At 39.5% G+C, this 14,877-nt stretch overlaps 2 protein-coding genes across 3 annotated transcripts in view; both read left to right on the top strand.

Moving 5' to 3' along the window:
* Nucleotides 1–6,493, top strand: part of TMEM87A (transmembrane protein 87A) — a 38,940-nt gene extending 32,447 nt beyond the window's left edge. For both annotated transcript variants that reach the window (XM_061430896.1, XM_061430895.1), the window contains exons 16-20: nt 465–538; nt 970–1,031; nt 2,564–2,619; nt 3,118–3,148; nt 5,229–6,493. In XM_061430896.1, the coding sequence (XP_061286880.1) occupies nt 465–538; nt 970–1,031; nt 2,564–2,619; nt 3,118–3,148; nt 5,229–5,270 (265 nt within the window). In that variant the 3' untranslated portion in view covers nt 5,271–6,493. The remainder of the gene's footprint in view (nt 1–464; nt 539–969; nt 1,032–2,563; nt 2,620–3,117; nt 3,149–5,228) is intronic.
* Nucleotides 6,494–8,204: 1,711 nt separating this feature from the next.
* The window catches only part of VPS39 (VPS39 subunit of HOPS complex), a 47,107-nt gene continuing 40,434 nt past the window's right edge, over nt 8,205–14,877 (top strand). Inside the window, exon 1 of the mRNA XM_061430888.1 lies at nt 8,205–8,429. Within this exon, the coding sequence (XP_061286872.1) occupies nt 8,357–8,429 (73 nt within the window). The 5' untranslated portion in view covers nt 8,205–8,356. The remainder of the gene's footprint in view (nt 8,430–14,877) is intronic.

Below are 14,877 nucleotides of genomic sequence, written 5' to 3'. Positions count from 1 at the left end.
AATCATAACTACCAGTTTGAAGGCTGAAATTTTGAATTACATGCTTACCCTTGTGTGGTACCTATGCTTATAAATGAACATTTAATTGATTGCTTACCGTGAAGTATTGTTTTAAGCCCTTTATTTGAAATAACTTATCTGCTTTATGACAGTAATGTTCTATTATTATCCCCATCTACAGATGAGGAACCTGGGGCACAGAGAAGAATAGGGAACTTGTCTAAGGTCACAAGTAGCCTGTGGCTGAGCCTGCAGTCATGAATATGATACCATCCTGCTTCTCTCTTGTTCAGAGCAGCAGTTGAGAGCTTTCTGAAGGGAGGGAACTGTTGTGTTATTCATGAAACTGACATTATGAATGACTGTGATTGAGGTTTCCATAATTAGTCCTGTAAAATGCAGATAATGGAATAGTGTTTTTCCTTTTCTGATTTTTCCCTTCTGTTCTACCTTTGTTCTGTCAGGTTTGCCTTTTCACCATTGTCTGAGGAAGAGGAGGAGGATGAACAAAAGGAACCTATGCTGAAAGAAAGCTTTGGTAGTGATAAAATTCACCTTTTATTTGTGCTTTTAATATTCTTTTCTGGTTTTTAGAAATAGAGTAAATGAAGTATAACATTGTGAGTATCAAAATCAAGAGACTTTGATATAAGTACGTTTACTCTTTTACAACATGTTATTCTTCAGTTGGGTATGTGGTAAAGTTAGAGGAAAGCAAAAGTAAGGGTATCCGTCTTTAGATGAAACTTCATCTAAAGATGTTCAGTGATTAATGGCACATTAAATGTCCAGTGCTATAGATGAGCTGAAAATTTTACTTTGAACTTTCCAGCACAAATGTAAAGATGAAGAAACTTACCTGTAGTATAATTTAGTGTCAGTAAGCTTAAAATGAAGGTCTTGATATATTTTTGCTGTCAGTGTGGTCACTGACATAGTTAACCATATTTATTTTTTTTTCTTCTACAGAAGGGATGAAAATGAGAAGTACCAAGCAAGAACCAAATGGAAATAGTAAAGTAAATAAAGCAGTAAGTATGATATCTTTTCTTTTTGCCCTCTCCTCTAACTCTTGGTGGAGCTTAGCAGTTATGTACAGGTCTTAGTGATTTTTTTTTAACCTATTGTATAATTAACATTTTTAAAAACAGAGATAGCAAGAGAATTCTGCTATGTCCTAAAAAAGTTCCAGACCATACTGATGTTTTTGTGTAATGGTTTTCATCAGTGTAATCATAGCCTCATTAATAACCTAAGGTGGTCTTTTTTTGTAGTAAAGATCAAGATTTTTTCAGAACTATAATGAGATATTACCTCATTCTGGTCAGAATGGCCACCATAAAAAAGTCTGCAAATAACAAATGCTGGAAAGGGTGTGGAGAAAAGTGAACCCTCCTACATTGTTGTTGAGAATGTAAATTGGTACAGCCACTATGGAGAACAGTATGGAGGCTCCTGAAAGAGTTACCATATGACCCAGGGATCTTACCCTTGGGCATGTTTCCAGACAAAACATAATTCAAAAAGATACAGGCACTCCCCCTCCCATGTGCATAGCAGCACTATTCACAATAGCCAAGACATGGAAACAACCTAAATACTCATCAACGGATGAATGACTAAAGATGATGTAGTACATACACGCAATCGAATACTACTCAGCCATAAAAAAGAATGAAATAACGGCCTTTGTAGCAACATGAATGAACAGATTACCATACTAAGTAAGTCAGAAAGGGAAGGACAGATACCGTATTATGTCACTTAAATGTGGAATCTAAAATATGATACAAGCAAACCTATCTATGAAACAGAAAAAGACTCATAGAGAACAGATTTATGGTTGGAAGTGGGGAGGGGTGGGGGAGGGAAGGATTGGGAGTTTGGGATTAGCAAATGCAAGCTGTTCTATATAGGATGGATAAACAGCAAGGACCTACTATATAGCACAGGGAACTCTACTGACTAGTCTTCAATGGCCTATAAGGGAAAAGAATCTAAAAGCAAGTGGATACATGTATCACTGCTTCACTTTGCTGTACATCTGAAACTAACACAACATTGAAATTCAACTATACTCCAGTATAACATTTTTTAAAATCCTCTGATAAACCATAATGGAGAGAATATAACTGAACATTTTGCCATATAGCAGAAATTAACACAGCATTGTAAATCAACTATACTTTGATTTTTTTTAAAGAAAAAAGATCAAGATTTCTTCAATCAGCTTTTTTTTTTCTTCAGAACTGTGCATTCACTCAACATTTAAAAGGACTTTACAATTTATTTGATTTTTAAGGCTCAAAGCTTACATGAAGTAAGAACTCTAGGTATTACACTATTGAAAAGAAAGCATTTAGGGATATAAGATACCATTTTATATTTCGTATATATAGTTTACTTTTTCAAATTAAATTATTTGACTTCTATGTTTTCAGTCCTGTTATGTGAATATACTAATTCAGAGTGACAGAAGATTAAATTGAGACCTCTTTAGATCCTTACTTGAGATGTATATTTTGGTGCATTTTAGTAACATCTGGCATTTATGTGTTCTCAGCAGGAAGATGATTTAAAGTGGGTAGAAGAAAATGTTCCTTCTTCTGTGACAGATGTGTAAGTTTTTGAATCATTACCACAAGAATACTTTCTCAAAGTAGTATTTTATTATTTTAAATGAATTGGGCTGAAGAACATAGTAATGAGAATGCTTGTAGTTAACTCTGAAAGTAAAAGATTAAATTATTGGAAATAATTTAAAGTATTAAAAACATTAAAAGATGTTAGAAACTAAAAACTAGGAATGATGTATTAATACAAATGAAAGTAATCCAGATTGTTCATTCAGATGACATTTCTGCTCAGAAAGATTTAGCTATAGGTCTTCCTAAAATCAGTGGGGTAATCCTTTTGGAATTTTTGAGTTCCTTTCGATGTCTATCATGTTAATTAAACATTGGTCCTATTAAAGTCCATACAATTTTAGTAACTGATTCTTGTGGGGTTTTTTGTCTTTTCCTGAAATGTCATTAAATTGTACTCATTATTCCACTATTCTTTATGAACCATTTATGGCTTTATTTTACATTTATCAGTTTGTTTTTCTCTCTGTAGAGCACTTCCAGCCCTTCTGGATTCAGATGAGGTTAGTAATCAAATAATATACACATAAACTTTGTGTCTGGTGGCTTAATAGGCAGTCATCAGTCTTTTGTTCAAGAACACTGATTTATTTGACTCAGTAATGGCCTGGTTTTGTTACCTACTATCAGTACTCTGTGTCACTATTTACAGATAATGAGGATAATTAGTATACTTCTGATGTTTATGTTGTTGCAGTCCATGGGGTCACAAAGAGTTAGACACAACTTCAAGACTGAACAACAACAAAATGTTTATGTTGATTTTTAGTCTTCTAATATGGTTCCATACACTTCGTCTAGAAGGTTTCTCATGAAGTCTTATATAAGACTTGCAGTCTGAGTTCATGGAAACCTCTTCTAGACATGTTCTGAATGTTTAGGTTATCTTGATTTCAGAAAGCCTTTTAAAAGCCTTTGCCCATTGTGACTTACTGTATTGGATTGACTGTTAAAAAATGGTTTCTTCACTTCCCACTGACCTGCTGTGTGGTGCAGCACAGTGTCAGATGCCTTAGCTGTTCTATGCATTCAATTAACTGAGGACTCTACCATTCAGACAAGCCTGCTTACAGAACACTTGGCTTTTTGTGGTGTATTCTCAGTTCTTTCTCTTGGGCGCCACCTTCTGCTTATAATGGGTTGGCCTTCAGGACTTCCCTTTTGGCTTCAACTTTCTGGATGTCCATATTTCAACCAGAGAGGGCTGAGGATGTGAAACCCAGCTGTGCTGTTCAGGGAATATGTGTTTATTGTAGTACTTTTGGTGGCAGACTTCATGGTTTTATATTTTCCTGTATAAAAAAATGGTTCAAGAACTTAAATGAATTACAAGAGAAACAGGTAAAGGACTAGAGTTGAATCTGACTCTTCAACAACATCAGACTCTTCAGCAACATTGGAAGCTAGAAGATAATAGAACAATGTTATTTGAATTCTGAGAAAAATTATTTTCAAACTAGAATTCTATACTCAATTATCAATTGGGGATAAAATAAAGATGTTTTCAGTCATGCAAAAAATAAAATAATTGACATCCTATGTGTGCTTTCCCAGGAAATGTATTCTAAAATAAAATCAGAAAGTATTCTAAAGTAAAATTACTATGTAGATGTTTATTCATAAAATATATGAATATGAGGGAGCTATAAAGAGAAAGACTTTGGATCCAGGAAATCAAGGATCTGACACAGAGGCAGGGATAAATTCCTAGGATGATGATGTAAGAAATTCTCAGTGACAGCTGAGCAACAGGTTTGGAGAGCAGTTAGTCCAGAATGGAACAGGAGAACAGAGAGCTTCAGGGAGGGGTATTTCTAAGAAAAAAATGTGAAAAGGATAGATTTTCTGATGTAATTGATAATATTACAAAGGGATTTATAGTTCTGTCAGAGTTTGGGAAAAATGAAGACTATTCTAAAGTAAAATTCCTGTGTAGTTACTGTGAAATTTAATAGTATTACATTAATCTTTTCAATTGAAACAGCATATTATAAATACTGTTTTATAATCAAATGTAATTCTTTACATGATTTTAAAAAATTATAATGGAAAACACATAAAATCTACCATTCTAACCTTTCTCAAGTGCAAAGTGTTAATTTATATGTGCATTGTTGTGCAACAGATGTCTAGAACTTCTTCATCAAATGTAATTTTAATCAGGATATACTGTAGTTTGTCTATACAGTCTTATATTTTTGGACACAATTCTTTCTACTATTGTTACAATAGCAGAGATGGTAGAAGCCAAATCTTTGCCCATATCCTTGACTCTTTCGTTAAGTTAAATTCCTGAATCACAGGAGGTACACATTTTTATTAAAGCTTAAGTGACTCTAAAATACACAGTTCCTTTTGATTGGTGGCTTGTTGTCCAGAAGCCTAGAGATTTTGCTTCAGTTAATCTTTGGACTTGGACATCTGTATGTTTCAAAATCTTCATAGATGATTAGGAAGCGTTGCTCTAAATAGCTAATGAACATAAGCAAGTACTTAAGAAAACCTGGGATCATTTTTGTAAAAGATATTTGGAATGTAGACCATTTAAAATTAATATACTTAAAATAACTTTTTCCTCCCTAGGAACGAATGATCACGCACTTCGAAAGATCCAAAATGGAGTAAAGAATGGGAAGATTTGCAACTGAGGATCGCTAGGACCTGGAAAGAGATCAGCTTCTGTGTTAGTCACTGCACTGCTCCATGGGATTAAAGGAGGCAATGAGATCTTGATCTGTTCCTTGATCTTTTTGCACTGGAGCTGGTGAGAGGTGTTGGAACAAGGAGAATATTCTCTTGAAAACAAGTTCATAGGATGAAAAGAATCTACAAGTTTTTTATTTGCAGCATTGATGCCCCTTTCCCTCCCACACCCTGACATGGATGTTTATGCAACTTGTGTATGTTGTTCCTAAACCTTCTATAATGTTTAAATTGTTTAATCTGTCAAACTAAAAAATTTAACATCCTCTGAAGAACTGTGACATCAACGCCATAATATGTAATATCCAGGAGCAACTGCCTGTAATTTTTATTTATTTAGGGAATTACATAGGTGATGGGTGAAATTGTTAATTATCTTTGCGTTTCCTGGGAAGCCAAGGTTAAATCTTGCAGAGGTAGTTTAGAGGGGGGAAAAAAAAAAGTCCTGCATTAAGGAGCCACAGTTCTATCAGTGATTAAAAGAGCAACAACAGACAACAAAGGGAGAGAGAGAGAGACTGTTACAGTGTGATTTAGATCATTTGAAGAAGCAAAATCAAGTGCAATTTTGTTTACAAATGGTGTATATTAAAGATTTTTCTATTTCAGATGTACTTTAGAGAGAAATATTAGCTTAACTCTTTTGACATCTGCTATTGTGACACATCCCATTGCTGGCAATGTGGTGCACACTCCAGAACTTTTAACTACTGTTTTGTAAGCCTTCAGGGGCAGCGTTGTGGAGTCCTGGGCAGTGCTCTGTTTGCCTTCATGCCTTTCCCTGGGTGTTGCACTAGACGCAGAAAGGCACTCCATCATAAGTGCATGTGAGCGAGCACCCTGCTAAAGGGGTCATAATGCTTCAGAAGCAGGAGCTAATATAAAGGAACAGGTCCTTCTTTTCTTAAACAGTTTTTTCTGCATGAAATAATGTGGAGGCCCTGGACTGCTGCTCATTTTTTAGGATTGTACTTGTATCTGGTGTTGGCTTAGGGATGGTTTATAAGAAACATCACAAGGTGATGGGATTCATTTGAAGCACTATTATTTGTTCGAATGATTTTGTCCAATTTTGCCTTCCCAAGATTTTTTGTTCTACATAGAAAGTTCATGCCACTTTTTAATATTAAAAAGTTTTAACAAAATTCATGTTTTTGTCACTTTTTTTCCAAGACTTTCTCTGAAGACCCTTCTTTCTCCACACTCTCATTGAATTTTCCTTCCTTGGTTTTTATTCTATATTGTCTTATTTTCTGTTAAAATCAGTGACCATGTGACTACAATCTTCACTAAAGTGTTTATATTAACATTTCTCTAGCTGTTTGGTATGGTGATTAACAACAACAACAACAAAAATCACCTAGATAGTATCTCTTAAGAAACAATACAAACTGCCTATTCTCGGGTTAACCTATTTGCAAACAGCTGGTATTAACTTTGTGTGCTTCTGTTCTTCCACACCAAAACTCACCAAGTGAATAGTGGTCATAATGCAGCAAGATAATTGGTCATATATTTTTGAGACTGGTTAGATATCAATTTGAAACTAGGCAAAAACCCCCGTTTTTTGTTTTTTTTTTTGAAACACCACATGGCTTGCAGGATCTTAGTTCCCCCACCAACAGTGAAAGTGCTAAGTCCTAAGCACCAGACTGCCTGGAAATTTCCAGAAACCTACTGTTACAAGCAGGGGTGTATAGCACAAATTCTATAGCCTGGTAATTCCATTTTCTCATGACGTGTTAATGTGATTGGCTGTAGTGTATCAGTTCTTAGACTAGGTTCAGAAGGAATTTATATTATCACATTGGCCTGTAACCAACTTAAGAGTACATTGTTTGTTTTGGTCTTGAACTGGAACTACAAGGAGCAGGCCTTCTAGCAGAACAGCTGGTAATTCTACATTTTCAAGGTGTTCAGTTCCTATGGGGAAAATTAGCCCCAAGATTTCTTTAGCAATTTTTGTGTTTCTTACTACTTGAAAATACTTCATTTGATTATCAGAAACAGTATTTGATAAAGATGGGATAGTATTCCTCATTTACAGATGAAGAAACTAAAAGTGACCAGGGCTGTAGGGTTTTTGTTTTTTAATATGGTTATATCACAGACTCACTCCTTTTTTCTTTTACACTTTGCTTTAAACGAAATGCTTCACTTCACAGCATACTAGCTGTTTTCTTGGGGGTAAACGGCCAGATACAGATCATTCTTGCATTCATTCTCAAACTTTTAAGTTCATGGACTCACCTTGGGGACTTAATAAAACACAGTTGGATCACCACCCACCCCTCCCGCCTTCAGTGTTTGAGTCAGTAGGGCTGGATGAGGTCTGGGACTGCCTTTCTAACAAGTTCCCAGGTGATGCTGACCTAGGGACCATACTTTGAGAACCACTGGCCTCGATAAGCCCCTAAAATAAAATATAAGGGAAAGTTACTGCGAATTAGTTGGGTTTATAATGGTAATACTAAAAGTACCATTGATTGAGTGCTTAGAATGTCAGCTGTTGCTAAGAGCTCACAAGGTTAGGTACACAACACTACCGTCACTTTGCAGATACAGAACTAAGGCTTCTAGAGACTGTTTCTTAAACGCCACAGCTCCTGAGCTCATTTCCTAAATAACAGGTCTCCATCCCAAGTCTAACTAACGCCAAAGCCTGAATTCTTCATCATGCTCTGATGCCCAAAACAGTTAAAAGATTAAGATCCCTTTTCCACCTTGTTAAACCCATGACCACTCGGGCTCCACGATGGTCCAGCGAAAAACGCGAACCCAGGTACCAGATCACTCCTGGAGATTGCGCTAGGAACCGGGGCGGAAGGGGCGGAACTTCAGCTGCGGAAGGGGCGGGCTTAACTCTGCAGGAAGTCCGGTGTTGTTGATAGCTCTATTGCCCAAGGGCCAGTAGCCGAGGTCCCCACTCTTCCCTGGTCCTGATTCCGGTCCCACACCCGACCCGGCACAATCCGGTTGAGGCTGTGGCGGCGACTGCGCCTGCCGCCATGCACGACGCCTTCGAGCCGGTGCCGATTCTAGAAAAGCTGCCTCTGCAGATCGACTGTCTGGCTGCCTGGGGTGAGACGAGGGGCCAGGTGGGGTCAGCGCGGGAGCGGCTGAGACCTTTCACGAGGCTAGGGAAGTGGACGGCCTCTGGCTGTGTGGACTCTGGTCGGGTGTCCTCCAAGAGGGGCCTAGGATGAGGGGAGGCAGAGCACTGTTGACAGCGAGGGCGGTGGAGCTGTTTGGGCGATCTCCGGGGATCCAGGCATTTTAGGGATGTTCACCTGCCCTTGCTCTCGGTAGGGAGTTGGGGGTGGAACTTTCCTTATTAACTACTCAGTTTTGGCTCATTTCTGTTCCCAATAAGTCTTTAGTTTGGGTAACAAAGTTCCACAGAAGTTTTCAGACTGCTAGGGGCTTGAACTCGTTCAGACTGTGTTGTTTTCCAGATGAAAGACAATACTGTTTTGCTTTTTGTTTGCTTGTTTTGCATTGAACAAGTTAGCAGCTATGTCTTTTTCCCCTTAATGGCCACTCATCACTTACTTCTAACTACTGTAGCTAACTTGTTACTCTCCACTTTTAATCTAGCCAAGTGGTTGATTGTCTCATAATCAAAATGCCCAAGTTACCTAACTCCTATAAGTAGAAGAGGGTCATTTCAGGCTGTCAGGAAACCTAACCCATAAAACGTTGCATGATCCACTTGGGATTGGCCAGTACAGAAAGCAAGATCAGGTGTCTCTGTTCTAGAATACAAATGGTTTCTGAAATAAACCTTGACTCCTGTGAACATTATGCTCCTATCCACGAGTGTTTGTGTGTCTGATAACCAAAGACCAAACAGAAGTAATTTCAGTCTTTCCTGTTAATGTCCAGGTCCTAGAAATCAAGGTGGCTCAGAACCTTAATCAGATCTTACACTGAGCTGAGTATCATGATGGGCTTGGTGGAATCTTGGTGGTAGCTGGCATTCTATTCATTGTCATGGACAGTGCCACTCAGTCAGAATTCTTCACATCCTTTTCAGTAAGGTACCTTCACTACATATCTTATTAATGTGTGCACCCCCGCCCCCACTCTCCCCCAGCTGCCATGGACCTCTTTTTTCAATTTTATTTTGTGAAATACAGTTGATTTACACTGTTGTGTTAATTTCTACTGTATAGCAAATGATTCCGTTTTACATATATTATACATTATTTTTCATCTTCTTTTCTGTTATGGTTTTCACAAGATACTGAATATAGGCCCCTGTGCTATACAATAACAGTGTGGTTGTTTAGCTCTGGGACTTTTTAAAGTCACCACCTCCACAGCAATCTGCCCTAGGGTTAAGGAGAGAATCCTACTTCCTCCAGGTATCTCAAGAAAACTTCCACTTTTCTGTCATTAAATGCTCTCAGTAAAAATTTAAAATAAGTAGAGGAGAAAAAAAAAAAGAAATTGAAAACATGAAAGATCTGACACTCAGCACAAAGGGGATCACTCCCCTGTTTCTTTGTCAAGTGTGTATTAAGTGCCTGCATGGGCCAGTCTCTCTGCTAGAAAGAGGAACCCAAAGATGAGTAAGAAACAGTGCCTGTGCTCCTGGGACACACAGTGGCAGACAAAGAAATGTGAACAGATTACAATACAAGATAAATGATAACAGAGACTTATGCTGCCTAATATGTGATCATGGAGGGAAGGCTAATTCACTCAGCCTTGGACATATGTTTCTGAAAAGGATGGATACAGCCGCTTGCCACACTCCACTTAGCTTGTCAGAATCCTTGACCCTGATACCCTGTGGGACTAGTAGTCCACATATTTCAGGCTCTTTCACCAACTGCAGTTTGTTACCATAAAGATTTTCTGTACCTGTGCTTTCCAGAAACAGCTTTTGAAATGGTAGGTAGCTTTTGGCCTGTCTAAACTCCAGCAAAACAGGAGAAACACCTGTTGCCTACGAGATTGATGCCCTAGGTATTGGGCTGTGAGAGGCCATTTACTGCCTTGTGCCTCAAAACTACTTTATTTTCAGGCTTTAGCCGCAGTAAATAGTGCTGTTTCTAGTTTTTACCCCTTCTGTCTACATTGTGACCTTAGGTGGAAAGTTCATCCAGGAACCTCCAGGCTTCTGGAGGGCCAGACAGTATTTGAGCTGGATGATGTCATAGAGCCACCATAATCCCATCTTCTGGAACATGGAAGTGAGGAAGATACTGATGGTGATGAGGAGGAGGAGGAAGACTTCTCCTGAGTTGTAGAATCCGTACAAACTCCAGAGTTGTAGAATCCAGCTGCCTCTTCAGCATCTTCATTTGGATATCTGGTTGCGTGGCCAAAACAGTTCCTGACTTCAAAACGTGCCCGTCCCCCTGTATCCCATTATCTCTCCAAACAGAAATGGCATTTCTGTTTACCCATTTGGCTAAACCCCAAAGCCTTGGAATTATCCTTGACTTCTCTTAATCTCTTATACACCACATCCAATCCATCAGCAAATCTTATCTGTTCCACCTCCTGAGAAATTCTACAATCCAGTTGCTTCTCTCCATCTCTACTGTTCACTGCTGTTGATGAAGGCACCAGTCTTTCCCATCTGAATGACTATAATAGTCTTCTGACTCATCACCCTGGGTTTGCCATTGTGCTGTTTGCAGTCTTCTATCCACATAGAGGTAGAGAGATCCTTTGAAAACGTCATCTATTTGCATCTCTCCTCTGCTCAAAACCCTCCAGTAGCTTCACGTCACAATTGGAATAAGTTCCAAAGTCCTTAACATGACTGGCAACACCTGTCATGATCAGGCCTCTAGTTATGTTCCTGGTTTTTCCCTGTGGTCTTATCCCTTGCTCCTCTCTGCTACTAGTTACATGGTCGTTCTTGTTCCATGAACACAAAAAGCATGTAACTATCTCAGGGCCTTTACACTTGCTGCTTCCTCTGCCTGACAGTCTCTTGTCCTAGATATATGGCTCATTCCTCATTTTGTTTGCTGAGATATCACATAAATCAGCAAGACCTTCCCGAGCTATTGTGTATAAAAGAAAATGCCACATCCACCAATGTGCTACTCTTTTGCTCAGCCTTATCTTCTTATCATAGAAGCCTCTTACTGCTATTTTATGTTATTATTGTCTCTGTCATTCCATATTAGAGTATAAGTTCCTTCAGAGCAACAACTTCATTTTGTACATAGGTTTATTTACTGTGCTTAGAAGAGTTCCTGACTCATAATGGATACTTATTAAATATTTGTTTAATTGACTAATAGTAAGGGCTTTCATTGTTGAGTACTAATAACAACTCCATTTTCCAGAGGAAGAACCTGAAAATTTAAGTAGTTTTTCCAAGGTAAATTCAGTAAATCATATCTGATTCTAGAGCTTGGTTCTCAAACTTTAATGAATATTCAGAGCCTATAACAAAAAATGTAGGTATGTGTGTGTGTATCTGTATGTGTGTATACCAAATCATTTGTATTTGTTTTCCAAAGAAACAATGGAAAAATAAGTCAAGGTTGATTAAAATGGTTACTTACAGCAGAAGGAAGAGAACAAGGTGAAGTGGACAGGATGGACTTCTCATAGTTTTAGCTTTGGAATTAGGTAAATTTCTCATATAATGAAAAAATTTAAAAATGCAAATTTCAGGGCACCACTGCAGAATCACTGCATCAGAATCTCTGGGAGCTTGGCTCAGGACTGGGCATTTTTAATAAGTCCAAGTGATTCTGACACAGTGAATTAGGGGCTGCTGCTTTGAGAAACACTGTTCTTTGCCCTGTGACTCAAAGAAGGGAAGTGAGCACTACCCTGTTCATCTCTGTACTCCCTGCCATGTTCAGCAGTGGGGGTTTATCGCATGCATTTGGACTGAGCGGCACTGTTGGATCAGAGAAGGCAATGGCACCCCACTCCAGTACTCTTGCCTGGAAAATCCCATGGATGGAGGAGCCTGGTGGGCTGCAGTCCACGGGGTCACTAAGAGTCGGACACGACTGAGCGACTTCACTTTCACTTTTCACTTTCATGCATTGGAGAAGGAAATGGCAACCCACTCCAGTGTTCTTGCCTGGAGAATCCCAGGGACAGGGGAGCCTGGTGGGCTGCCATCTATGGGGTTGCACAGAGTCGGACACAACTGAAGCGACTTAGCAGCAGCAGCAGCAGCACTATTGAATGGGGAGCTTTGCTAGGGTAATTGTGAGCTATAGGGCTCCACCTTCCCTCCCAGGAGGAATGGTGTCTGTGATCCTGTGGCTCAGGATTAGGCCATTGGGAGTTTTCTAGGGCTGACTCTCCTTTGTTTTTGCCTGTGTTGCCCGTTTGTATAGTGTGTTCCACTTTCTGACGTGCAGTGTTGAGTCCCAGAAGAGACTGTCCACCTACCCCATGCTCTGCCTGCCCTGCAGGCTTTTCACGTTCAGTGTTTTGCACGCACAGCTATGTTGTCTGGTGACATAGAGCATGCGTGGGTTGGTCCTCTGGTCATCTGAGCCTGGGTTGGTCCTCTGGCCTTGGGTTGGTTCTCTGGCCACCAGAACCCCCGTTGACTTCTGTAACCAAATCAGGCCTCGTCAGAGCTCTATGCCATTGTTATGTCTGGATGATGGCACTCGTTTTCCTTGACTTTGAATATTAGAAATGAATATGTGTGTGGTGCTTTTACTAGTTAAAAGAAAGTGTTTCAATACGTTGCATGTATGATCAATGCATTTTCGTCAGCATCTCCAGAGGAATAATTGAGAAGGGTCAAATAAAATTTCAATTAAAAAAATTTTTAAGAAGTTTTTTCTCTTAATATTTATTTATTTCATTTGGCTGCACTGGGTCTTAGTTGCTGCATGTGGGATTCCCGTTGCAGCTCTCAGGCTCCAAGGCATGTGGGGTCCTAGTTCCTCATCCAGGGATCAAAGCCTTGTCCTCTGCCTTGCAAAGCAGATTCTTAACCACTGGACCACCAAGGAAGTCCCTCAATTAAAATTTTTTTAAATTTTTCAATAAATGCATTTGATTCCGTTTTATCACCAGTAGAGTAGACATTTGATAGAAATGTCTATTGGCAAATAAACATTTCAGTACAAATGGAAAACACACCCTTGGAAACCATGCTTAGGAGTTTGGCTTCATATTTTGGCAGTCCAACTTCATGAGGATTTTTTAAACCCCGATCTGACAGCATTGGAGATGTGCTTTAAGGTCAGAGAGCAAACACGGAAGGACACACAGCATGAGACCGGCCGAGGGGTCCCCGGGGACTCTGGGAGACGGCTGCTGCCAGGTACCTTGTAGAGGTAGAGTTGATAGGCCTTGCAGACCTGGGTAGTTGATGCACCTGTTGAAAGAGGTAAAGAAAAACGGACACTGGCAGGTGTTTGGGGGTCACAGTGGAGAGGATGGGGAAGATGGTGAACATTATGTTGCCCTGTTTGCTGTAGGTTTTTGTGTGTAAGTGAATTTTTTAAAAAATTTTGTTTTATTTGTATTTGAAATATTAGTGGGTGTCCTGAAAATCAACTTTAATATTATCAATTGCTCGGTACAGTGATATCTATTAATGTAAGTAAAGTTCTAAACGTAATGCATTTTTCAAAGCAGGCCTTGTGAACTGCACTCGTTTTTGCCCCATGTTCTGCTCTGACATGCATCACCAGTGTTCCACTGGAGCTAGTGTTATTTCTCGTTTCCACTTATGTCATTGAGAGCACACTATCTTACTTTCTGTGTCCTGCCTTTACTTTAAAACCTAAAAGAGGACAGAGTCATTATCTTTTTCTGGAAGACTAAGGACATCAACCTGGAGTGGCTCCAGACCTGTTTTATAAACATAAACGTACTTTTCAGATAGCCTGTGGCTAACACCCATTGTTTTGAGATGAGATGCTTTAATAAGTGCATCATAACATGTGCTTCATATCAGGGCTTCCCTGATAGCTCAGTTGGTGAAGAATCTGCCTGCAAATCTCCCTGGTTTGATTCCTGGGTCGGGAAGATCCCCTGGAGAAGGGATAGGCCACCCACTCCAGTGTTCTTGGACTTTTCTTGTGGCTCAGCTGGTAAAGAGTCTGCCTGCAATGTGGGAGACCTGGGTTCGATTCCTGGGTTGGGAAGATCCCCTGGAGAAGGGAAAGGCTACCACTCCAGTATTCTGGCTTGGAAAATCCCATGGAAAGTCCATGGGGTCGCAAAGAGCTGGACACGACTGAGCAACTTTCAGCATATGGCTAAGGGTAAGACAAATTGGGGTTGGGATCCTGTCTCTGCTACACATGTCTTACTAAATGTGTGACTCTGGACAAGTTACTTATTCCCTAGGCCTCAACTTCCTCATGTATAAAATAGAGATTTAAGTTAAGGACATACTGGAACTTCCCTGGCGGTCCAGTGGTTAAGACTCCATGCTTCTACTGCAAGGGGAACCAGTTCCCTGGTTGGGGAACTAAGATCCCACATGTAGTATGGCCAAAAGTTCTTTTAAAAAAGAAAAAGGCATACTTCAAAGGATAGTTGTTAAAGCATGTGATAAGTGCTT

This window comes from Bos javanicus, chromosome 10 (genome assembly GCF_032452875.1).
Source record: "Bos javanicus breed banteng chromosome 10, ARS-OSU_banteng_1.0, whole genome shotgun sequence".
NCBI lineage: Eukaryota > Metazoa > Chordata > Mammalia > Artiodactyla > Bovidae > Bos > Bos javanicus.
The sequence above is the reverse complement of the archived record's forward strand: the minus strand, read 5'-3'. Positions and strand labels throughout refer to the sequence as shown.